Source organism: Nannospalax galili, unplaced genomic scaffold (genome assembly GCF_000622305.1).
Source record: "Nannospalax galili isolate Female #2095 unplaced genomic scaffold, S.galili_v1.0 scaffold229, whole genome shotgun sequence".
In the NCBI taxonomy this organism is placed as follows: Eukaryota; Metazoa; Chordata; class Mammalia; order Rodentia; family Spalacidae; genus Nannospalax; species Nannospalax galili.
In genome coordinates, this window is record NW_008360328.1 from 3,159,864 (window position 1) to 3,185,863 (window position 26,000).

Genomic DNA, 26,000 nt, shown 5'->3' on the forward strand with positions numbered 1-26,000 from the left:
AAAATGAATATGATGAGAGAGAGAGACAGTAAACAGAGAAGCCAGAGAGCAATTTAGAGACCTATCTTTCAAAGCATGCGCACACACACACACACACACACACACACACACACACACACACACACACACACTCACAGAGGTAACGGTGTAACAAGATGATCTAACTTGTATCTAGCCTAACTTGTTAGGTTCACTTGGGCCTTCCAATATCATGCCCTGCGCCTTTTGTTTTGTACGAGTTTAGGTATGAACCCCTTAAACCCTCGATTTTCCTTGGCCTCAGTGGATGCCTTTCACATTCAGGGAAAGGAGTGTTCTGAATGGCAGATTGGGAAAGGCTTGAGCCTTTGTTAAGGGGGGGGAGGGAGAGAGAGAGAGGGAGAGAGAGAGAGAGAGAGAATATGAATGAGAATGTGAGCAATATTGCTTTTCATATCTGCCCAACTTGCAGGAGGGTGTGATGTTTGTGGGAGAACAGCTAAAGCTCCTCCAAAGCATGAGTAAATATTATCAAGCACATGAAGAAGGTACTAGAAGGGAATTATTCCACATAGACATGGGGAGCAAAGTGCTTCTTAGAAATAGCATGCTGGAAAGAAACTGCTCAGACATGATTAGGCGTAGCAGAAGCAAAGAGATACGAGCTGGATGACCTTGTGTGGTAGCTAGGGACATGGGGCAGCATGCCCTTCCTGTACCCCTGGGCTTAGGATCACATATGGGTTCCATATGTGGGGAGAAATCATGACTTCTATGTTTGTGGAGGTGGACGGAGGCCTCGGCACTGTTCTCTCCCAGCATCAGCCCTGTGGCCAGTCACAGCTTTCCACACAGCTTGATCAAGCCCCTACTCTGGGTGAAATATACCCTCCTGTGGTTGGTGTGGATGTCAGCTGGGGTTGAGTGTCCTATGTACCACCCACTAGACCTGATTTCTGTTGTCTCCCTCCTCCCGGGACCTATTTGGTTAGGGACCCACATGTCAGATGTGAGGGGTAAAGTGATGAAGAGTGGGGAGATTTGAAACCCCTCTCTCAGGACCCAAGCAGAAGGGATGTACCTGTCCCTCACAGACATCTCCTTCTCAAGGAGTAGCAACACACAAGGTTACAGGACAGGGCAGGCGTGACAAGAGTGTTATGACACAGGGGCTACCCTGTCAGCTGCCAGAGAAGAGAAGCAGGAGGGTGCAGGCAACTTGGGAGAGATGTTGTCAGTCATCTCCTTCTTTGTTAAACAGACTCCTCCAGCTGGGTGGATGTCAGACACTTGGGTTTTGACGTGAATCCCCTGCAGTCTTGTCATTTTGCATTCATTGCCCGCCTCCTACCAGGAGCTCAATTACAGAGAAGAAATGGAACCTCAAATAAGTGCTGCTGGGACAGCTAACAGCAGTGTTGCCTGTTGGCTTTCAGTTCATCCTGCATCTCCACCCTCCTGCCCCAGGATTCTGTTCTGCTCTTTGTACCAGTCCCTCAGCTGTTTAAGAAAGCAGCCTTCCTTCCACACCCCTCCTGGAGGGCCTTTCTCTGGGCCCCAGGCTATGGACCAGCCAAGATGATGTTTAAAGGAAAGGAAATCTATTTCTGTAGCCATCCCTATGCCAAAGAGTATGAGGCCCAATGAGGGAGAGAAAAGACACTTGTTCAGAGTCTATGAGCTCTACATTCTGCTCCATAGGCTCTGGCCCTAATCCTGTGCTCTTACAGATCTCCATAATCTACCATGTAGAGGTTATCTCCAGGGGTGATGGAGGGGAGGGAGACACCAGTAGAGTGAGATTCAGTAAGATGAAATGGGAGGATCCAGATCCAAAGCTAGTCTTTCTGACTGCTGGTAAGTGGCACAGTTGCCTTCATTTTACTCCAGAGAAACAGGCTTAGGGAGGTTAAAACTAATTACCTGAAAAAGAGATAAAGCCAGGGTTTGACTCCTCCCCCTCCCCATCAGCCTTCAAATACTGTAGACTATACACATTTAGGAAGACTCCTTCACATCTAGAAGGAACCTTAGGAGGTGATCCAGCCCTGGATCCCTCTCCATGCTGTATGGCAGTATCTCACTTTTGAGGTCTTATTTCTATCTGCAACTGTCCTTGAAAGACATGCCTGTACCTCTCTTGGATGCAAGTTTCAGTTTCTTATGGAATTAATTTTTTCCATGAAGACTGGGTTTAATTCTTGTCACTATAACTAAAGACCTACACATTTAGGAAGACTCCTCCTTCACATCTAGAAGGAACCTTAGGAGGTGATCCAGCCCTGGATCCCTCATACACATTTAGGAAGACTCCTTCACATCTAGAAGGAACCTTAGGAGGTGATCCAGCCCTGGATCCCTCTCCATGCTGTATGGCAGTATCTCACTTTTGAGGTCTTATTTCTATCTGCAACTGTCCTTGAAAGACATGCCTGTACCTCTCTTGGATGCAAGTTTCAGTTTCTTATGGAATTAATTTTTTCCATGAAGACTGGGTTTAATTCTTGTCACTATAACTAAAGACTGCCTCCCTCTGCTTTTTTTTTTTTTTTGGAGACAGGGTCTCACTATGTAGCCCCAGATGCTCACACACTGGCTGTGATCACACAGCCATCTGCCTGCCTGCCTCTGCCTCCTAGTGCTGAGATTAAAGGTGTATGCCACAATGCCTGGCTTTCTACTGTTTAACTGGTATTCTGGTGGGAAATTTGTAGGAGGATGGGGTGAGGAATGACCTAGGCCTGATAAAGTGTTCTCTCTTTCCCCCCTTTAGCCACCACCGTCTGTGACGCAGACACTCAGTTCCGATGCCAGGAGTCAGGGACTTGTATCCCACTCTCCTACAAGTGCGACCTTGAGGATGACTGTGGAGACAACAGTGATGAGAGTCATTGTGGTAAGGGGATGTTCTGGGGAGGGGCCTTGTGGTGTTCCTGGGCTGTGCTAGTCAGTGGGATGGATTGGTAGTAGAGATTTTCTGATGGCCATTCTACGATCTAGCATCTTCTGGCCGTATGAACATCTCCACCCACATGGCAGGGCTGAGTCACCTTGTTCCTCTGTTTAGGTGTTATAGAGCTTCTGTACTGTTTTTCATGTGAACTCTGTTCCTCTGGAAACATTTGATCCAGAGCTAATGGGACACTTTTATTCTTGGTCAGAAAAGATGGGGTCTGGTCTCAGTCTCCTGTCACTTACCTGTTCTTTGATTAGCCTTTGTTTTCCAGTCTGAAAAGTGGATCCTGTTTTGTCTCTTAGATTCTATAAGTGAAATGTGAAAGCCAGGATGTAGGGTTTTTGAGTGAATTCAGGGTTCTTTATTTTTCATTTTATTTATTATTATTTTGTATGTCCGTGATGTGTATGTGGGCACATGTATGCCATGCTTCTCTCTCTCTTTCCCTCCCCCTCCCTCCCTCCCTCCCTCCCAGTCTCTCTCTCTCTCTCTCTCTCTCTCTCTCTCTCTCTCGTGTGTGTGTAGGTCAGAGGACAACTCTGTGGAGTCAGTTCTCTCTTTCCACCTTGTGGGGATTGAACTCTTTGTAACTATAGAGTCTTGGCCCCTACCTCTTAGTGAGAATGCCTTTGTGACACTTTATTTCCCTTTTTCTTTTTGAGACAAGGTCTCACTATGTAGCCCAGGGTAGCCTGGAACAGCAGATCCTCCTGCCTTGGCCTCCTGAATGCTGGCTTTGTAGATGTGTGCCACTATGCTCAGCTGAACAGATTTAGTGTTTTTTTTTAAACCAATCTAATTCCATAAACTCTGTTGAAAGTCGGTTGCTGATATAAACATTGGTTTAGCATGTGTTTTCTAAGCGGAGATTGTTGTTTTTGGAAGATTAATGTGTTGTCATTGCATGGATGAATGGTAGGGATTCTCTGGTCTACTCTGACTAGGGTCCACCTTAATGACCCCAGGGAGCTTATTCAAGGTGACAGGATCATTTCATGTCAGAATGGGGAGCTAGGGTTCATATCTCATCTTTTGTAATGCCTTTTCTGTTGCGTGGCACTGCCCTGCCAGTTCTAGGAACCCTATCTTAGATAGTAGGCTCTGGTCCCAAGCTGCTACTTACCATAGAAGGAGACATTATGTATGCAGTGTACATAGCTCACCAGGTTAGAAGACCCATTGGCCTGCCTGGAAGGATATTGAGAATGGAGGCCCGACATAGACCCAGACATGTAGATGAGTTGCTGGGGTCCTGCCAGCCTTCCCGTCTGTCCACAGCATCAGGACCAGGCAGGCTCTGTGTTTATACATGGACAGGGCCTGCTTTGTTTATTGTGAGCATGTGGTTAACTTGCCCAGACTGAAACTTGGGGAGCTTGGGCTGCTAATAAACCATTTTAACACAAGTAAACAGGTAGAACACCTTCAGGGCCACTTTTACATAGAACGTGCCCTGGCCAGGCTGTAGGAGGAACAGGGATTTTTGTTGTTGTTCCATAATTTACTTTCATCAAATGCCATCAGTCATGGCCTAGGGATCCAGAATTGGTTTCCTTTATCCCTCCATTTCTGCTGCAGCGCTCTCAGAAGGCTGAAGTGTGGGGGTGGTTTTCCTGTAACAGAGAGGGAACCCCATATGGTCCCATGTCTCTAGTGTTCTCTGGTTCCTTAGCCAGGCGCACCACTGACCATTCAAAGCTTCTGCATCCCTGTTCTCTATCCCTGTGCTCAGTTCATGGCCCATTCTTGCTCACTGGTCTTGAAGCCATGTTGAGGCCCCACTTAGTTCTTTCTCTGATGCTAATCTTCTTTATAAGTTTCAGACTATCTGACTCAGGAATACCTCATTCACCGTATGTTCTATCAACCTGTCTTTGAGGACAGCAACCCGGGTAGTTGCCCTGGACCTCATACTTGGCTATTCTTTCTCTTTTAAAATTTTCATTTCTTTAAAAAAATATTTACTATTATTATTGTTTTGTGTTATGCATGCATGTGCCATGGCACACATGTGGGGGTCAGAGGACAACTATGTGGGGTTGATTCTCTCCTTCCATTTAAAAAAATTTCATTTATTATTTTCATTTTATGTGTATGAGTGTTATGTCTGTATGTATGTGAGTGCACCTGTGTTGTGCAATGCCCAAGGAGGTCAGAACTACAGTTACATAAGGTTGTTAGTGGACATATGGGAGCTGGGAATCGAACCTGCTGGGCCATCTTTCCAGCCCTTTTCCTTCCATTTTTACTTGGTTTCTGGGGATTGAACTTGGGTAGTCAGGCTTGCACAACAAGTGCCTTTAGTCTCCCATGTTCCTACCCTGCAGTTCTGTTTTCTGAGATTCAAGAACTGTCCTATTGGGCTTCTGTTAAAAAAGAAAATACATTAGACTGTATAACTTATAAACAATAGAAATTTATTTCTCCTAGTCCTGGAATTCTGGAATTCCTGGGTCAAGGCACCCCAAGCTGCCTGCTTTGTGCAGTTGGGTGGCAGAAGTGGGGAACAGCTCCAGCATGCCTCGGAGAGGTCACTGATCCCACACTTACATCTTTTAAAGTCCTTCCCTCTAGTTCTGTTGCTTTGATGCTGATTTTACACGTATGGATTTGGGGGGCAGTGTTCAGGCCATAGTGGGGTTTCATGATTCCCCCAGGACCTAGAAAAGATAGGAATCCTTTTTTTCATATTTTGATGAGCTGGACTGGGCCATTGGCCCCAGGAACCTTTCCTGTTGGAGAGCACAGCTGGAGACATGCCTGGAGCTCTGCTCACAGACAGTCCTGAGCTGTGTTTCCTCCTGTTGGAAATCTCAGCACTGAACTCACCTTCCTTGAGATGAGTGTCTCCTAGTGATCAAAAGCCTTGACCTCTTTCATTGCTTTTTTGTTAACCACAGGCTGTCTCTAGGATATTTTATTTCTTGAAAATTCTACTCCCTGGCCTCACTCCATCACTGCATACTAACTTTCTTTTCATCCTTAGCAAATGCAGAAATATTTGTGGAATAGGATAAGTGAACACCATGATAAACAGACACGGTTGTGTCAGTAGCTCAGCATGCTTGATGGGAATTATTCCAGGTGACCTTACACCTTACACCTTTGTTTGGAGTTCTTTCTGTCCACACTGTCTACAGATTATCAATGATGTATGTCCCCTGGTGAGGTCTCTGTGTCTACCCTGTCTGTGAATGATCAGTGGCATGGGTCTGTTCCTGGCTCTTGTGAGCACTGGCTCCAGCAGTATTCTGCATGTTCATCCTCACGTCTCTGTTCTTTCTCCCCTGCAGAGATGCACCAGTGTCGCAGCGATGAATTCAATTGTAGCTCGGGGATGTGTATCCGTTCCTCCTGGGTGTGCGATGGGGACAATGACTGCAGGGACTGGTCTGACGAAGCCAACTGTACTGGTCAGTACTACCTAGATCTGGTTATTAGCACTCATACTAATTAGCATTAAGCCCTTAAATGATCATGGAATTTAGTTGCTGAAACTTAGCCTATTAGAATAAGCTAGTTCAGAACTTCTCAGAATTGGTGTGTGAAGAAATTAGGAGCTAGAATTAGCACTCAGTGCTGTTCTAAGGAATTTATATTGTGACTTAATCTCAGTTCTTCAGGATCAGTAAGAAGCAAACCACCCACAGACTGATGGTTGGTCTAGGGACCATGTTCTGAGTATCCCTCAACTAGTTCATATTGTTCAAATGGAGCATCTGAGTGTTCCCCAAAACAATTAACTTGTAAACTGTGCTTGCATTTCTTTGAGACTAGATTTCATCAGAAATAAACATGAAAGTGTCCTGAGTGGATGGAGATTGCTAGGTGGTATATAGTAGGTGGATGGGGATTGCTAGGTGGTGGATGGTAGGCAGACGGGGATTGCTAGGTGGTGGACAGTAGGTGGATGGGGGTTGCTAGGTGGTGGACAGTAGGTGGATGGGGGGATTACTAGGATTGCTAGGTGGTGGACGGTAGGCAGATGGGGATTGCTAGGTGGTGGATGGTAGGGATGGGGATTGCTAGGTGGTGGATGGTAGGGATGAGGATTGCTAGGTGGTGGACGGTAGGCAGATGGGGATTGCTAGGTGGTGGATAGTAGGCGGATGGGGATTGCTAGGTGGTGGATGGTAGGGATGGGGATTGCTAGGTGGTGGACGGTAGGAGACGGGGATTGCTACGTGGTGGATGGTAGGGATGGGGATTGCTAGGTGGTGGATGGTAGGGATGGGGGATTGCTACGTGGTGGATGGTAGGGATGGGGATTGCTAGGTGGTGGGCAGTAGGCAGATGGGGATTGCTAGGGATTGCTAGGTGGTAGACGGTAGACAGACGGGGATTGCTAGGTGGTGGATGGTAGGCAGACGGGGATTGCTAGGTGGTGGATGGTAGGGATGAGGATTGCTAGGTGGTGGACGGTAGGCAGATGGGGATTGCTAGGTGATGGATAGTAGGCGGATGGGGATTGCTAGGTGGTGGATGGTAGGGATGGGGATTACTAGGTGGTGAACGGTAGGCAGTTGGGGATTGCTAGGTGGTGGATGGTAGGGATGGGGATTGCTAGGTGGTGGGCAGTAGGCAGATGGGGATTGCTAGGTGGTGGAAGGTAGGCATGCTGTTTTGGTTCTTTTCTTGGTTCACTGATTCCACTACATTATTTCAGTGAATGGAAGTGCAGTGGTCATACACGTTATGGTATGTGTTGTGAGGCCTGAGGAGACCCTGGGTAGACCAGGGAGTTGGGAAGATTATGGCAGAATAAATACAAATCCTTTAAACACACTTCACTTTTACCTTATACTTTTGTGATACTATAATTTGTCAAAAATTGAAATTAAAATGGAAAACTGCCCAAATTCTCAGCTTCCCGTAGAAGTCGCAATACGGTTTGGCACTGAGTCCTCCAGAATGTTGGTACCATGAGTCACTGAGGATGCTCTGTGATGATGCTCTTAACCCGGGCCCTGAGAAGGCCCCCTTGCTTTCTTTGGTGTGGTCTCCATGTCTGTGCCTGGGAAGACTGCAAGAGAGGATAGTGCTTCAGGACAAGCATGGCCTGTGGAGGAGGAAACCCCAGGCCAGTCCAGGAACTGCCATGAGCAGTGAGCAGGCTTACAGTTTAGATGGATGATTAATTATCGCACTAGAGGGAGGCAGTTGGGTGTTCAGTTTGTAAATTGGAGTATGATTGCACATCTCGTTAGCACTGCTATGTCGGACCAACCCAGGTTCCAGCAGCAGGTGCCGGGCTTCCAGAACGAATTAGCACTTTGGGCGAGCTTGTCGTAAACTCCTGGTTTTATCTCTGCTTTTCTTCAGGCAGGCTCAGTGAGGAAACTTGAGTTTTGCCATTCAGTTGAAGCCTTTTTCCAGTAGTTCTTCAAATCCTTTTGAAGATTCTCCTTGTCATCTCAAAAATAGTTAAGGGTGATTCTGAGCTCATTATGACGTGGGTGTGACATGTCATTTCCTGATCTATTAAGTTAAGCCAAAGAAAATCAGTCAGGGCCAGCTCCTGGCAGCCTCAGCTGGCTTGTGCACTCTCCAAGCAATCCTTGTTCTCCCTTAATGTTACTATCTGAAGTCTGTCTGGGGTCTTTCTCCCTTCCACACACCCTTCATTGTTTTGCTGTTCACTTCACATATTTTATTTGTAGTTGTAATATTTTTTCTCTCTCCAAGGTATTCAAGCACTTGGAATCCCTGCCCACAATTCCAACATTAAAATACTTAGTAAACTACTGGGTTTTTTAAAACACTGTAAATACTTAGTATCTTTATTTTATGTTTTGAAAATCTGAAGTTTGGGGTTAGGAGTACAGGTCAGTGATGAAACATTTGCCCAGCATGCTTGAGACCCCGGGTCTTATTTATTTTGAGCATCACAAAATAAATAAAATGAATAAATAAATAAATGCCTAAAACTAGTCATTGTTATTTAAAATTTTTATTATATTTTATGTAGCGTGTGTATACAACACAACACACATATGAAAGTCAGAGGCCAACTTTTAGGAGTTCATTCTTCTCCCACCATATGGATCCCAGGGATCAAACTCAGGTTGTCAGGATTAGCAACAAGCACCTTCATCTGCTTAACCCTCTTGCCTGTCCCCATTGTTAGGACTTTAACCACCAAACCTATTTGTAAGTCTGTTACTCTTATCAGCCACCTTTGCTTCTTGTATCCAGTTGCTCCTTCCCTGTACGGCCCCTCAGTGGTTCTTACAACAGAAGTCTGAGAGTGCTAAGTCTTTCAGGGTTTTGTTAATATAAACATGTCTCTAACCCTCAGTCCTGGATTCTTATGAGTCTATTTCTAAGTTGATGTACTTTTCTGTAGTATATTGATGGGCCCATTCTGTTTCTTCCTGACCTCTTGTGCTCTCTCAGACTTTCTGCTCAAACAGTAACATGGCTCCTTTCTGTAGTTATCTTTAGTGTCTGTTGTTATGAAATTTCACCTACTTTATCTTAAGACTTGTTTTCTTTTAAAGATCTGAGGATTTATGGTTTTCATCTATGCTGAGCTCTTACAGTCCTGTAATCAGTGAGGCCTCCAGTCTCCAGCAGCTACTCCTAGCCAGCTGTTAGATACTGCCTGTTGCCCATTCTTTCTGTTTACTCTCTTCTGGACTCTGTCATAGAGTCCGAGTTACTTCTTCAGACTTACCTTCCAGTCCCTCAGTTCTATTTTCAGCCAAATCTAATTTGCTGTTTCACATGTCCGTTGAGCTATTTTTTAAAAATCTAGAACATCTATTTGGCTCTTTTTCAGATCTACCCGTTATTTTTTCAGTTCTCTTTCATTATGCTTGTGTTGTATGTCGTTAACTGCGTTTCTCAGGTCTTCACCCTCATGTACTCCCCAGTAGTCCAGTGCTTTGTAAGAAATGAGGCCGCCCTTTTCCTCGCTCCTCTAGCATTCATCTGTTTTGCCCCACTTATGTTTGGTTAATGTTTCAATGGGGGGCTTCCAGCAGATGTTGATGAGAAAAGGGAAAATCAAAGTCAGAGAGTAAGTGGTAGGGTAATGCCATTGTTAGAAACTGATGCTCCATCTCCAGGATGGTTGACCCCATTAATCCCACAGTGTCAGTGAATCCCATCATGCAAATGATTGCTTTAGTCCCCCAAATTCTATAGTCTGGATTAAAGTCAGTCTCTTCTGTCTTGATAACTAAAATATTCTTTTTTGAGCATACATTATTTACCAGACACTCAAAATCATAGGACTAGTAAATTACCCAGAAGATTTTTTTAAAAATCCATAAAAAGAGAATGTTATACATTCCGGGCATGTCTGGCCACTTGAGGGAAATTGTGCAAACTGATTAATCTTTCTGATCTCAGCATCTGGGCTCAAATTCGGAGATCTTAGACATGCTTCCCAGAATTGTCATTTGGAAACCCCACTAGCACTTCAAAATTGTTTTCAATTAAAAATGAAATACATAGGCTGAATAACAAGTAGATTAATGTGCAATAGGTTTAGGCAACTTCATGCTCTGTGAAAATGAGCAAAGCTTTTGCTAAGGAAGTTTGTAAAAGGCTTTCAGACTTGTGACACCAATAAATCAAAAATATTCCAGGCAGTAGCTGTTACTGGAGCAGGAAATCATGTAACATGCACGATTCATTGATTCCTCTTATCAGGAGAAGTATATTTTTAAAAGATGTGTAATGGCTTCTAAGTGCCAAAGCTTTTAAGTATTGAAAATTCCCTGTAGACATATGGATGTGCCTCCGAACACAGCCTTGATCTTCCAAGAGATGGAAGGACAGATAATGGATCTCTACTTGTTTTAAAGTGGTTTCAAGATTCAGATTCTGGGTATTTCTGACCACTGTGAAAGAATAGACTCATATTCTAGAGGACATTGTAAACTAGTTTCCCCCGCCCTTGAAAAGCTTGCTGCCCATCACTTCAATTGGATAAAATCTGTAACTTGTTCTCAAGAACTCGTTCTTATTTGTCTTATTTCCTTCTGCTGTGAAGATGTCTGTTCACACAGTTGAACCAACAGATAACCTGTCTGGGTACCAGCAGCTTTTTCACCTGTGGGTTTGCATAGTTACCTATGATCAACTGTCATCTAAAAATAGCAAATGGAAAAATTCCAGAAATAAGTCATATTTAAGTTTTCAATGAGTTTTATTATGCTATATTGTTATAATTGTTTTATTTTATTGTTTATTTCTTACTACTTCTGTGATTAAAATGCATAGCTATGCATGCATTAGAAAATGTATATGTGTGCTCAGTACTATCTAAAGTTCCAGATGTCCATGTAACGTCTCCCCTGTAGATAAGAGAGGAAGGCTACTGTATATTACTTTATGTTGATTGTGATCAAGATAGACTCTGACTTTCCTTCAGCAATGAGCATCCTCTCCTTCCTCTTCTGTCATGGCATCTGAATGAGGAAGGAGTCTTATGTTAGAGCATCAAGTAGCAACTTGTAGAAGAGAAAGCACATGCTATAGACTACACAGCCCTGGACTCTTACTTCAGGATCTATACATTTCTTAATCTTTCCAAGCTGATTTTCTGAAAGGAAACAAATACTTCATCAGTTGTTGTGAGAAACAGCTCTTTTTTTTTTTTTTTTTTTTTCGGTCTTTTTGAGACAGGGTCTCCCTGTAGCCCCAGCTGTCCTGGAACTCACTATGTAGACCAGGCTGGCCATGAACTCACAGAGATCCACTTGCCTCTGCCTCCCAAGTGCTGGGATTAAAGGCGTGTGCCATCACGCCCAGCTGAAAAACAGCTCTTTTACACAGGGGTGTAAGCCTGTCTACTGGCTTTTATGAGATTCTGTAGAACCTGCAGACTGGAGTCACTGCCCATAGAGATGTTCCTGAATGCCTTTGAAGTGACCTTGGCCCATGTGTACAAATGAGGCACACCTTTTTGACAGTGACTCTGTTTCACTAGCTGCTGATTCCTTTTTTCTTTTTTTAAGGAATTATGGTGGACACTGTGCTATATAGTATTGCCTGGTAGATGTTGGTAGAGGAAGCTTGTGCTCCCTGATCTCTGAGTCCTCTTCAGCCTCTGAGTACTCCTTGGTTGCCAAATGTTCCTCTGTGTCTGAGTGCTTCCATTATCTGATGCCTCCCAACTCTTAGTGGCTCCCTGGTATTCTGTCTCCTGTTGCTAAGAGAGAACTGCTTGTACTTCAGGGTCAGCTCGAGGTGCCTGATTTGTCAAAGGGAAACAGAGCAGTTCCTACCTTAGTATCTAGCACAGAACTTTGGGGAGGGAGGGAGGAGTTGATGTAGGAGCGGAAAAAAGGAAGAATGACTGTGTCATCTTCTCTGTTGACAGCCATTTATCACACCTGTGAGGCCTCCAACTTCCAGTGCCGCAATGGGCACTGCATACCCCAGCGGTGGGCCTGTGATGGTGATGCAGATTGCCAGGATGGTTCTGATGAGGATCCAGTCACCTGTGGTAAATGCAAATGCCCCGCCCCCACCAGGCCCTTCCCCTGGGTTTGCCATTCAGGGAGGGGTAGCAGATAGGCCAGGAGCTAAAATCCTGTTCTCCTATACCTTCTGTTTGTCCTGACTCATGGAGTATACTGGCGATTCTTCTCAGGCCATCTAACACACCCATATACATGCACGTGCATGCACACACACACACACACACACACGAATTTGCATAGGTGTAGTTACTGTGTACATGTCATTATATCTGTCATTATACAGTCTTCTTTCATGTTACAAGATTTAAAATAGTGTCTTTCCATATACATGTATTTCCTGTAGTAAGCATTTGTATCAAGAAGCATAGTCACTTTGTATGAGTTGTGTTTTTTTTGTTTTTTGTTTTTGTCTTTTATCCCTGTAGCCCCAACTGGCCTAGAACTCACTATGTAGACCAGACTGGCCTCGATCTCACAGAGGTCCACCTACCACCACCTCCTGAATGCTCAGAACACATCCCTGTTGTTAGCATAGCATCTCTGTGTATTGAAGTGTACTCTGTGTTCTTGTCCTAGTGTATAAAAATAATATGCCGTGGGTGTTATTTTGTACCTTGATTTTTCACATAGCTGAGTATCTAGAATGAAAGTTTTCACAGAGCACTTCTTCAAATTCTTTATAGTAATCTTGTATTCCAGTATTCAGTCATTTATTGAACAGTCCTCTCCATGTAGTAAGCTTTTTGACCTATCACGAAGTGTTGTAATACTTGTGCTTACAGTAAGTTCAGGATGTAATTTTGTTCATTTGTTATATTTTTAATATTTTCTTTATTACTTTTATGTACACAAGTGTATTGCCTACATATATGTAAGGGCACCTGTGTCATACAATACCCATGGAGATCAGAAGAAGGCATCGGATCCTCTCCATGGCTGTTAGCCACTATGTGGGTGCTGGGAACCAAACCTGAGTCCTCTGCAGGAGCAGCCAGTGCTCCTAACTGCTGAGCCATCTCTCCAGCCCATCTTCGGATCTTTTTAGTTCTCACTTCTGATTCATCAGTTTCTGGTGATGGGGAAAACTCCTTGTTTTCTCCCTATATATATACACACACACACACACATTTGTAACTTTGCTAGCTATTGATAAATTGCCTCAGAGGTGTTACAGATTTGCACCCTGCCGACGTGTGTGAGAACCTGCCTGTTTTTTCCTTTGTCATTCTTTGATTGAATTGAATTTCAGAGAAAAAGTGCAATGGATTCCACTGCCCAAATGGCACTTGCATCCCATCCAGCAAGCATTGTGATGGTTTACATGACTGCTCAGACGGCTCAGACGAACAGCACTGTGGTGAGTCCATTTCCTGTGCTGGTAGTCATTTATTCACTTACTGAGGGGTAGGATTCAACCAGTTAGTTCCTGACTGTTTGACCTAGAGGCTGATTAGGCAAGAAGGAAAGGTGTGAGTAGACAGAACAGGAAGGGGAGCAGGGAGAGGAGCGGGGTGAATGCAGGGTTAGCTCATACTTAGTCACGTGTTACCATTTGGTTGCCATGTATACTATCCACCTACCAATTGTTTTCAATTGGACACTCTGTCCCTGCTTGACTGGTTTTATTAATGTTGCTGATTATCACTTGGGGAATATTTTAGGCCAAATGACCCTTTTCATTCCATTTTCTTTAAAATATTTTATTTACTATTTTTATTTTATGTCTATGAGTGTATTACTTGCATGTGTGTAAGTGCACCTGTGTTGTGCAATGCCCATGGAGGCCAGAAGAGGGTGTCAGATCCCCTGGAACTGGAGTTATGAATGGTTGTTAGCTGCCATGTGGGTGTTGGTAATCAACCCCTGATCCTCTGCAAGAGCAGCCAATGCTCTTAACCACTGAGCCGTCTCTCCTGTTCCAATTTCCATTCTATTTTCAATCCTGAAATAATTGTCTCAGTCAATGGTGCACATCTGTGGAGAGCATTGGAAATATCTGGTGAATTTTAAAAGCCCCAGTGTCTGGGCAACACCCCACCCCCAGACATTCTGAGTTATTTAGTCTAGAATGTGGCTTGGATGTTGAGATTTTTCTTTTTTACTGTAGGCCAAGTGATTCTCATGTATAGTCTAGGTGGACAGAGCATGTGTTAGTGCAGGTGTGGCAACCTGGCCTTTAGGCAAAATTGTCCCTGTATTTCAAGAGCAAATGTATTAGGATAGATGTGGCAGACTGGCCTGTGGCTCAATTCCCATCCTGTCACCAGTTATTCTGAATGAAGTTGCATTGGATATAGCCAGTGTTTGCTTCCATGTTCCATGCGGCTGTACTCATACTATCATGGTGAAACTGAGTATTGTAAAAGACTGTATGTTGGGTGTCTACAGAACAAAGCCTAACAGCTTTTCTCTCATGTTCTCAGAGACTAACACCTTAGAATAGACATAGTTGTGAGCATGTATGCACAACATACACAGATTGGAGAGAGAGATGTTTATTATCAGGAACTGGCTCATGATTGTAAAGTCTGGCAAAACCAGTTGTAAGTCACATCCAGATTCTGCTTTCTTGCTATGGGCTCACATGAGCTCTTTTCTCTGCATGTCTGTTTTCACAGGAACACCTACCCTCTTCTGTCTTCTTTTAACCAAAAAACCTTTTTGACCTTAGTAACTTTCTAAAGGTCCTGTCTCTAAATACAGTGACATTGGGCTTAGGACTTCTAACATAGGAACTGGAGGCGGGTGCACTTGGCCTGAAACACTGTTTTCTTATAGAAAAAGATTGCCAGCCACCTCCATGTTGGGGAGTCAGCATCATATGAATCATGACTAAGATCGTGGGCCTTGATGCCAGGCAGCTCTAGATTGCAGTTTGTACTTCTCCCTTGGCAGCTTTGTGCTCTTGGCAGAATACTTGAGGCTGCCTCCCTTGTTCTCGGTTCATAAGTGACAATAAAATCTCTTGTAATGTTGTCTTGGGGTGTTTTAAGGTGCATTTCATGTCAACTACTTTAGCTCAGGGCTTGGCACAAAGCAGGTGATTCATCCACAGTGGCTGTTGCTATTGCTCCGGATGGCATGCCTGTCTGTGTGTATTTGTTCAGGGCTGCAGAGGGCCCCTGCCAGCCTTGGGCAATCATGACTCTGCCTCACCGGTTCCCTTTCAGAGCCCTTCTGCACACGCTTTATGGACTTTGTGTGTAAGAACCGCCAGCAATGTCTGTTCCACTCCATGGTGTGTGATGGGATTGTCCAGTGCCGAGATGGCTCAGATGAGGATGCTGCCTTCGCGGGATGCTGTGAGTGGATGGTGGGGAGGTCACATGGTCATAGTTTGACTACACTTGGGATGCACCTAAAAGTAGGGTGTAGGTCATGACAGAGTGCCCAAGCCTGCCTTTTTTGCATTCCCTTTCTCATGTAAGGAGTGCTGCTTTTTATCTATAACCGTGTACGCCTGTGAGCAGAGTCTGGTGAGTGACCAGGATCTTGCTCAAGTGTCACCTTATAGGAGAGGCCACCTGCCATTGGTATTGAATAGCTGATCTCTCCGTAGCACTTCCTTGCTCCAGTGCCCATCACAGCACCTATCCCCACTTTGTACACAGTGTTTATTTACAGTCTACCTCTGCTGCTACAATATGAGTGTCACGTGAGCAGCTTCTCTGTCCTGTTCATTGCCATAGCTCTGTTCTTCATACAGTGCCATGCATGTCTCTAGGTACATCAGTTACTTTTATGTCACTGTGACCAAATAGCTGATACAACTTAAGGAGGAAGGATTTTTTGGGGTTCATGGTTTCATGGGGTTCAGTCCATGGTCACTTGGCTTCATGCACTTGGACAGAATGTGAGAATGTGGTAGAGGTTGGGAGTGTGTGGTAGGGAAGAGCTGCTTATTTCCTAGCAGACAGGAAGCAGAAAGAAGAGGACACTGAGGGCCAGAGTAACCTTTAAAGGCTCAGCCCCAGTGACCTACTTCTGCAGGTTAGGCCTCACTTTCTAGTTTCCATAGCCTCCCAAAAGAGTGTCACTAAGTAGGGGCCAAGTGTAAAACATAATACTAGGCATTTTTATGTTTATTGAGCTACCATAGCAAAATGCTGTAGACTGACTGGGTAGCTCAGTCAATAGCAATTCTTTTGTCTGTACTTCTGGAGACTTGAAGTCTGCTACTGAGGTGTTGGCACCTCTGTCTAAGGCCTTTCTTTACCCAGTACATGCCGTCTTTACCCTGTGTCTTCACATGTTCTTTCTCCTCTACCTGTCTCTGCCTAAATTTCCTTTTTTGTTTAGTTTAAAGAAACAGGATCCTGCTGTGTTGCCCAGCCTGACACTGAACCCTTGGGCTTAAATGATGCCCCTTCCTCAGCCCGCTGAATAGTGGCAAGCTTCTTCCTTTCATGAGGATACCAGTCATACTAGATTAGGGTCCGTGCTGATGACCCTGTTTTGATTTTAATTACCTCATTTAAAACATTGTCTCCAAAACAGTATTAGAATTTAGGACTTCACCCTGTAATCTGGAGAGATTAACTCACACATAACAGTACTCAATGGAGGTTTGTGGAATAGATTAGTTAACACAATGTATGCTGTTAAGACCGGATCTGGCTTTGGATTTTCAGCGCTTCTGTTAGCTACCTAGTCTCTTGGTAGAAGTAGAGGAGTTTTGCTCCTCTCTCTTGTTTCTGAACAAGGCTGTCACTCTGTTGTGAACTCTCCTGCATGGAAAGAGCTAGGCTTAACCACTGTTGTTCCCTGTGCAGCTCAAGACCCTGAGTTCCACAAGGAGTGTGATGCGTTTGGCTTCCGGTGTCAGAATGGAGTGTGCATCAGTTTGATTTGGAAATGCGACGGGATGGATGATTGTGGTGATTACTCTGATGAAGCCAACTGTGGTAAGAAGGCAGTGGACCTGCCCCCCATGCCCTGCATTCCAGTCCCAGTGACTCCCAGCTAGGGAGCGGAGGCTTGCTGGCTCCTCCCTTGCCTTTTCCTTCCTCAGCAGCGGGTGCTGTCAGTACTTGAATCCAATACCTTCAGAGAAATGCCACACGGTTTTGGGTTGAATCAAGAGTCCTTTATTAGCCGGCAGTTAAGAGGGGGCTAATGCCCAAAAGAATTCTTGACCCCAGGGGGAAGCACAGTGGGGTTTATAAAGCCTAAAACCACAATTGCATCATGCCAGGGGCAAAGCCGATAACCATAGTTATATTAGATCATCATAGTTACGCCAAATGAGGGACAGGTAACAAAGAGGTTTTCAGTTAATGAAAAGTTTTAGTTAGGAAAATCAAGTTTCTCAGAATTGCAGAGATAGTGGGCCTTGTGGACATGCAGGTAGACCTAGATAGGAGGGTGTACTATCTGAACGTGCTGCCTGGCTGTTTGTAAGTTTCCCAGTATTGTAGAAACAGTATGCCCTTTGAAGCTACAGATTCAACCACCATGGGGTGTTCTGGCTGACTGGCTGCAGTGGGAGCGGCTGGACAGAAATACAGGATAAAGCAAAAGTCAGCTATGACAAAATGGAGTCGGGTTTGCCATTTCACCCATGTGAAGGCTGGAGTGAAGTGGGGAGTTGGCACCTCATGGGTGTTAGGGAAATGTTTATTCCACCTCTCCTCCTTTCCCCAGTTGGGAGGACCACATTATGTATAAGGAATTTCGTGGAGAAGAAATCATGATGCACTAGTTCCTTTTCTTGTGGAAAATAGGTGACAAAAGCAACTTGAGGAAGGAAGGGCTATTTGGGCTCACAGCTTGAAGGAGGCCAGTCCGCCATGGCAGGGAAGGCGTGGCAGCGGGAGCCTGAGGCAGCTGGTCACCTGCACCCACGGTCAGGAAGCAGAGAGAGAGACTCATGCTAACGCTTACTTGCGTTGTCCTTTTTACTCAGTTGTGACCCCAGCTCATGAGATGATGCCACCTCCGTTCAGGGTGGGTCTTCCCTGCTCTGTTAGACCTTTTTGGAAACACCTTTAGAGAGACACTCAGATACGTGTTTCCGTGGTGATTCCAAATCCCATCCAGTTGACGGTGAAGATTAACCATCAGGATGGTAAGTGCTGTGGAGTGCGTGTCCTCTGGAAGTCACAGACCACAGCATCATCCTCAGGCTATCATCAGTACTTAAATTATTCCTGTGGTAAAATGCCATAATTAAACTAAATGTCATAATTAAATTAAATGGTCAGATAACCATTCATAGAGAACCAAAATATAGGTCAGGAAAGCATGAGTTAGGGATTGGGAAGATAGGGTGCTGTTGAGTTTGTGGGCGTTGTCACTCCTTGGGTCCATGAGACTGCCGTATCTTCCCTGGAAGAGAAGTACAGGTGGCCCTGGACTTGTCCTCAGGGAGGTGGACATCAGTGAAGCAGGATATTCACACTGCTGAAGGGGAAATGACTGATGGTGTGTTTGAATTTTGCAGAAAACCCCACAGAAATCCCAAACTGCTCCCGCTACTTCCAGTTCCGGTGTGAGAATGGTCACTGCATCCCCAACAGGTGGAAGTGTGACAGAGAGAACGACTGTGGGGACTGGTCTGATGAGAGGGACTGTGGAGGTGAGAGGCTGCAGTGTGGGGGGTTGGGGGCTGGGTCAGCCCCACAGCCCAGACACCAGGACAGCTCCACCTGTCTGCAGACTCCCTGTCTCTGGAGTGCTTGGTTTATTCCTTACTTTGGCTTTTAGAGGGAAGAGTGATATGCCTTCTTGTGTCCTCCTGCTTTATTTATTTATTTTTGTATGTATGTACCAGTGTTGTAGAAGCCAGAGGTAAACCTCTGGTGTCATTCTTCAGGTTTTGTCTACCTTGTTTTTTGAGAGAGTCTCTTCCTGAGATCTGGGGCTTGCCCATTAGCTGGGCTGGCTGGCCTATAAGCCCCAGGAATCTTCCACTTTCCACCTCCCCAGCACTGGGATTACAAGGGTATACTATCATGTTTGGCTTTTTATGTGGATTCTGAGGATCTAACTCAGGTCCTCATACTTGTTCAGCAAGTGCTTTATGGACCTAGCTATCTCCTCAGCCCCTGTATCCCTAAATTCCCATTTTACAGTCAGTCTGATTGGTTTCTATGTTTCCAATGTACCTGTTGTTGAATATGCTGGGCTTAGAGTGAGAATCCTAGAACCTTACCTCTTAAAGTGTAATCTGCAGACTCACACATGTGTCTGCTTGAAGCATCTTAGACATGCAGAGTCTCTGACCCCACACCTACAGAATGAGCATGTGCAGTTTCACAAGGTCTGTAGGTTCTGCGTGTGGCGTGTGCTGCGATACCGTGAGGGGGCCCTGATGTGGGAATGCATGCTTTCTGTTGCAAACCTTGTGTCCTGGGTCATTGTGGTATGTTAGCTAGAGCATGCTTCACTTGGGGGGAATTCTCCCAGCCACCTTGTGCTTCTTAATCGTCTGTTCCCCGATTCTTCCATCAGCCTTCAGGAGCCCCCACAAAAGCAAACTCCTGTGAATATTAGCTCCAAGCATTGTAGTGCATTAAACCCACTAAATGGAAGGGAGCAAATGCTGTCTCTTTGGCCATCTCTTCTTAAATGATGTTTAAGTGGACCACTGTCCAGGGCTGTGCCTGACACTGGCCTCCTTTGGCTGGTGCAGCTAAAACTGGGATATTTGAATAGGTTTGGGACACATTCGGATCTGAGGTCAAGCTTCTAGTAATGCTTTGGGTTTCCTTGCTTGTTTTTTCCTCAGATTCACATGTTCTTCCTTCCCCCACTGCCGGCCCCTCCACATGCCTGCCCAATTACTTCCGCTGCAGCAGTGGGGCCTGTATAATGGACACCTGGGTGTGTGACGGCTACCGGGACTGTGCAGATGGCTCTGATGAGGAAGCCTGCCCCTCTTTTGGTGAGTAATGGCCCTAGTTTGCTCCAGTGGCATCTGGTGTTGTGGGAGGGACATTTTGAGGCATGCCTCAGACACAGGCTGGCGGCCCATGGTGGTTCTCACAAGCTGTGCCCTACAGGACAGGGAGTCTCATGGTCCCCAGATCCCGTTGGAACTCAAGTGAAGCATCTGTCTCTGAACTGCCCTCTGTGCTTCCTTCTCTTCCTTCCACCCCTGCCTCTCAGTGAGGACCTACAGTTGGGATGATTGGGGGAGGAGTGTGTGTGTGTGTGTGTGTGTGTGTGTGTGTGAACTCTCAGTGGACAGGGTTCACTTTTCCTGCTTGCTGCCTGTCAGGCCTGTTCCTCTGAAGGAAAGGGGGCACTGCCATCTAGTGGCCAAACACAGAGGCAGCTGAAAGACTGCAGCCACTAAGAATTGCTGGAGACCAAGGTCCTCTCTGAGACTGTATTGCTGCCCACCTTCCCTGCATGCAGACCGAGGGTAAGGCTGCCGTGTCCTTTGAAACTGGAGGCAGTTTCAAGCTCACTTCTCAGAGGAGAATCAGTACTCGTTTGCTGTCTTTGGAATAGTGCACTTCTAGGTCTGCAGCGTGATTTTCCTCCCTCACAGCCATCCCACTGCTTTAATGTTTAAAGCCCCCCAGTGGATGGGTGTGGTGGCACATGCTCTTAACCCTGGCACTTGGGGAGGCAGAGGCAGGTGAGTCTCTATGAGACTGAAACCAGCCTTATCTACATAGTGAGTTCCAGGTCAACTGAGGCTAAAAGGAGACTGTCTCAAAACAACAGACAAACAAACAAAAACTCACCAGTGACTTCCTTCAATCCAGAAAATTAAGGATTTTCAGGGGGGTTGCATCTATGATTATTAAACTAATGTGCTAACCATTGGAGAATTCAATTTAACTGGCAGGTGTTCATTCTTTTTCTTCCCAATTTTGTTTATTAATTGGTAGTAAACATTCATTGTACAAAGTAGAGATATTCATTATGACATCTTCATACATGTATATCATGTGCTTTAATTACAGCCACACAGACACCCTGTCCCTTTCCCTACCACCTCAGTAGTTTTCTAGAATATCAGTTCTTTTTCTTTTTAACCTGCCTCTGTGTGTGTGTGTGTGTGTGTGTGTGTGTGTGTGTGCACGCGCGCATGCGCTCGCGCGAATGTTCACATGTGGGGATGCACATGTGCAGTGTTGTACATGTGAAGGTCAGAGGACAAGCTTGGTGTCAGTCCTCACCATCCACCTCATTGGAGACAGAATCTCCTGTCTGTGACTCTGGACATTCTGCACCTCTCATCTCCCAGGAGGCCTTGGCTTGGAGCTCCTCATGCTGTGAGGCAAGCACTTTACATTGAGCTGTCTTCCCAGCCCAGGAGATCAATTCCCAACACGTATCCCCTTCCCTGTCCCTTCCTTTTTCCTCTTCCTCCTTTCCCCTTCCTTCTGCCTCCATTCCCTCCTCTCTCCATTGTACTTTGGAGACAGGATCTCATATAGACCAGGCTATTTCAAACTTGCATGTAGCTTAGGCTGACCTTGAGCTTACTGAGATCTGCCTGCCTCTGTCTCTTGGGTGCTGACATTAAATGCATTTTTAAATTTCTGGATACTTGCCAGTCTTCTACTTGATGACTGTGTCTTGAACTTTCCTGATCATATAGGTTCTTTTCTGTCCTATGTAGTAGAAATTCATGACTTTTTAAGAAATTCATCTATTTTAGTTTGGGAATTTTTCTTAGAATATTTGTTAATAATATCCAGCTCCATTTTCTTTTCCTTTTTTTTTTTTTTTAACTCTAGTTGCTGTGATCCTCCTGCCTGTTGTTGTTTCAGACAGGATCTCACTATGTGACCCTGAAATTTGCTGTGGATACCAGACTGACCTCAAATTTATGGTGATCTTCCTGCCTATTTCCTCTGTTTCTGGGATTACAGACATGAGCCACCACAACTGGCACTGATCTCTTACTTTAAAAAAGATCAAGCTGGGCGTGGTGGTAATCCCAGCAGGCAGAGGCAGGCCAGTCTCTGAGTTCAAGGCCAGTCTGGTCTACATAGTGAGTTCCAGGCCAGCTGGGGCTACAGGGAGACCCTGTCTGAAAAAAAAAAAAAAAATCTTTCCTGTACTTAAAAGATTTATCTTTTCTTATTATTTTCTGAGATATTTCCTTAAGTTTCTGTAAAAATTTCTGTTTTACTGGTTTCAACTGTTTTTCACTTTTAGTATTTTAGCTGTTTTTTCATGGAATTCATATACACACACACACACACATTTTTCCTTTGTGAGCATACTAAGGACCTTTATTTTTGCTTATTTTATTTCTTATTATTTTTTATTTTATCTGTATGAGTATATTGCCTGCATGTGTATTGCAGTGCCTACAGAGGTGAGAAGAGGGTGTTGGATCCCCTGGAATTAGAGATGGTTGTTAGCTGCCACGTGGGTACTGGGAACCAAACCTGGGTCCTCTGCAAGAGTAGCTGGCGTTCTTAAGTGCTCTCTCCAGCCTATTTTTTATTTTTTCAATTTATTTTTATTTTATGTATATGAGTGTTATGCCTGCGTGTATGTAAGTGCACCATGTATGTTCAGTGACTGCGGGGGCCAGACGACAGTGTTGGATTCCCTGGAACTGGTTGCTAGTCACCATGAGAGCGTGAGAAACTGAACCCTGGTCCTCTGCAAGAGCAGCCAGTGCTTTTAACCACTGAGCCATCTCTCTAGCTGCAGGATATTTGTTTTTCTAAGCTTACTTCTTTCTGTGTGTTTGTACGTGTGGGCGGTGTTGGTATAGATGTATGTATGTGTCTGTGCACACTCATGTGGAGGCTGGAACAGGACACTGACAGTGGGTGTCTTCCTCTATTGCTGTTTAAGTTATTGCATTGAAACTGAGGCTCTCACTGAACGTGCCTGGCTTTTATGGGCGCTGGGCATTCAAATTCAGTTTCCCTGATTACCAAGCAAGCACTCTTACCCACTGAGCCACCTCTTTAGCCTCCAAGTTTTCGTCTCGCAAACTCTCTATTTCCTCCAAGTGACCTTTTTTTAGAGCTGGGCGTGGGGCTTCGTTTCGTTTTGGTTTTGTCTTTGGGGTTAAAAGTTTTTCTTAGATGTTTCTTCATTACTGCATGTGTCCCAGACTGGGAATGTTGCTACGAGGTTCCGAGCACATGGGTAGGTTTGCCAGCTTTGTGCTCCACGGATGGTCTGTTTGCTGAGGAACTCTGGGTCCTTGGTAAGGTTAATCCCTGAAGCTGTTCCTAGGTCTCCTGCCTAAACTGTAAGTGTTTCATTGCCAGGGGCCTCAAGAAGAGTTTCCTAACTTCTCATTTGCTGTCTGTAAGTTTAGTCCCTCTTTTATTGGCATTTTCTTGTTCTGTTATGCCTGCTTAAACAGCTCTTTTGTTTTTATTCTGTGAAAACCACAGCCAGCCAGGCTCCTACAGGGCAGCTGTGTGAGTCAGTTGTCTCCTGGGGCTGGTGCCAGAAGGAATAGTGGGAACAGGCCTGTTTCTGAAACATCTTCCAGTCAGCACCCTTGCCTTTGCTGTGTTCTCTCAGGTGAGAGGACCGGTTTCTTAGCATTTGGGGGATCGTGTGGGGGCTGAGCTGGCCGTCTCAGTGCTTTCTCCCTCCAATAACTTAGGGTAGGATGTAGCCTCCTCTGGTTCCCTAATCACTCCTCTCATTTGTCTGCTTTCCAGCTTGCCAAATTATGATCTTCCTTTTCTTCTTGTCCATGCCCCCATCTTTAAAGAGCATCTCTCAAGTAGGTCTGTAGTGGGACCCTGAGGAATGGCACATTCTTCCATCTCTGTCCGTAGTTGGCAGGTACCTGTAGGCTCCTACTGCAGTTCCTGCAACCCTGCATTCTCCTAGCACATTAAATGGTTGAACGGTTTATCTCTTACCAGCAAGCTCCCTCCATACCAAAACTAATTTTTTTTTTTTTTGGTCTTTTTGAGACAGGGTCTCTCTGTAGCCCCAGGCTCTCTTACCAGCAAGCTCCCTCCATACCAAAACTAATTTTTTTTTTTTGGTCTTTTTGAGACAGGGTCTCTCTGTAGCCCCAGATGTCCTGGAACTCACTTTGTAGACCAGGCTGGCCTTGAACTCACAGAGATCTGCCTGCCTCTGCCTCCCGAGTGCTGGGATTAAAGGTGTGTGCCACCACGCCCGGCTATCAAAAGTAATTTTAAAAATCATTTTCCAGCAAACACCACTGCTGCCTCCACCCCTACCCAGCTTGGGCGTTGTGACCGGTTTGAGTTCGAGTGCCACCAACCCAAGAAGTGTATCCCCAACTGGAAGCGCTGTGATGGCCATCAGGATTGCCAGGATGGCCAGGATGAGGCCAATTGCCGTGAGTACCCCCCAGGGCCATGCCCCCAGAGCACAGAGTCCCATTCCACTGCGTCATCTCTGGGCAACAGATGCTCATGTGCCTTTGTGTAACCATGTTCTGTATTCTCTGTAAGGGCTTTGCTGTGTGGACATGCATCATGGTATATGATAGTGACACTGGCTTTAATAAATTGGGTAGATGTTAAATACCAGGAGCATGCCCAGTGAAAATATTTTCTGAATGAATGAGAAAACTATTTTAAATGAGTTTTTTGCTAAGCATGCTTAATTCCTAAAAGCACCTATTGATAAAGCCATGGGCTTCTGGAAGTATTCAGTGAGCATCTGTGAGGATGAGGCATATGGAACATCTTATTGGGGGACTAGAGAACTGGTTTGGTACTAGAGAGTTAGTTCAGTGGTTAAGAGCACTGACTGCTTTTGCTGAGGACCCAGGTTCAGTTTCCAGCACCCACAGGGCAACTAACAACCTTCCGTAACTCCAGTTCAGGGGGATTTGTCACCCTCTTTGGCCTCTTCAGGCACTACATGTACATGATGCACTTACATACATGTGGGCAAAGTACTCTCATACATGTAAAATAAAAATAAATAAATAAAATTTGAATGAGTATATTATTGGGTAGAGCACCTCCAGCACTGTAGTAAGAAACTTGGGCTTTGCTTCTTGAGTTACTATACTTGGTGAGAGGCAGTGAGTCATTCAGGGAACGTGAGGTCTGAGTGAGCTGACACACCTGTACTATGAATATGTTCTGAGTTGGCAGGTGTCCAGGGCCCTGTACCCCTGATGTACCCAGGGAGGCTCCTTGGAGTAGGTGACACTGGCTGTCATGCTAACTAATGGAGTACAGAGATCCCGAGGTCATGGGATTAATCCTTGGCACCCAGTCAGCACCTTTGGTCACTGCTACATACAGAAACCACCTCTGGCCTGAGGGAAGGGAAGGTGGGCTAGAATGCTGCCACTCTTTTGTCATCTGTCTGTCTCTCTGTGGTGGACACTGCTCCTACTTGGGGGTCTCTGTTTTGTAGGGATCTCTGTCATCAGTCACCTACTCTCTGCAGAGGCAGATGGCCTAGCCAGTCACATGCCTTTTAGTGCCGGGGAAGAATGTCTTTCATACCTGTCCAAGTGTGTGAAGTGAACACCTTCAACCCCAAGCCTCAGCGCACACCTCCGTGCTCCTCATTGATCACTCTTGTGCTCCCATTTTTATCTCTTAAGATAAAGATTGCTTAAAATAAGAAAAAAGAAATTTTAAAAAGAGGAAGAACCCTACCAAATCTTGCCAGTGCCTCCTGGAATCAGGTCAAAGGCAGAGGTTACTTGATTACTTCATTTCTCTAATTCAACACTT

General features: G+C 45.2%; 1 protein-coding gene across 1 annotated transcript in view; it reads left to right on the top strand.

The window, feature by feature from the left end:
- Sorl1 (sortilin related receptor 1) overlaps positions 1-26,000 on the top strand; it is a 189,418-nt gene that overhangs the window by 122,077 nt on the left and 41,341 nt on the right. The window contains exons 24-32 of the mRNA XM_008826021.1: positions 2,753-2,875; positions 6,229-6,348; positions 12,270-12,395; positions 13,622-13,729; positions 15,543-15,674; positions 17,145-17,276; positions 18,815-18,949; positions 20,102-20,257; positions 24,488-24,637. Of these exons, the coding sequence (XP_008824243.1) occupies positions 2,753-2,875; positions 6,229-6,348; positions 12,270-12,395; positions 13,622-13,729; positions 15,543-15,674; positions 17,145-17,276; positions 18,815-18,949; positions 20,102-20,257; positions 24,488-24,637 (1,182 nt within the window). The remainder of the gene's footprint in view (positions 1-2,752; positions 2,876-6,228; positions 6,349-12,269; positions 12,396-13,621; positions 13,730-15,542; positions 15,675-17,144; positions 17,277-18,814; positions 18,950-20,101; positions 20,258-24,487; positions 24,638-26,000) is intronic.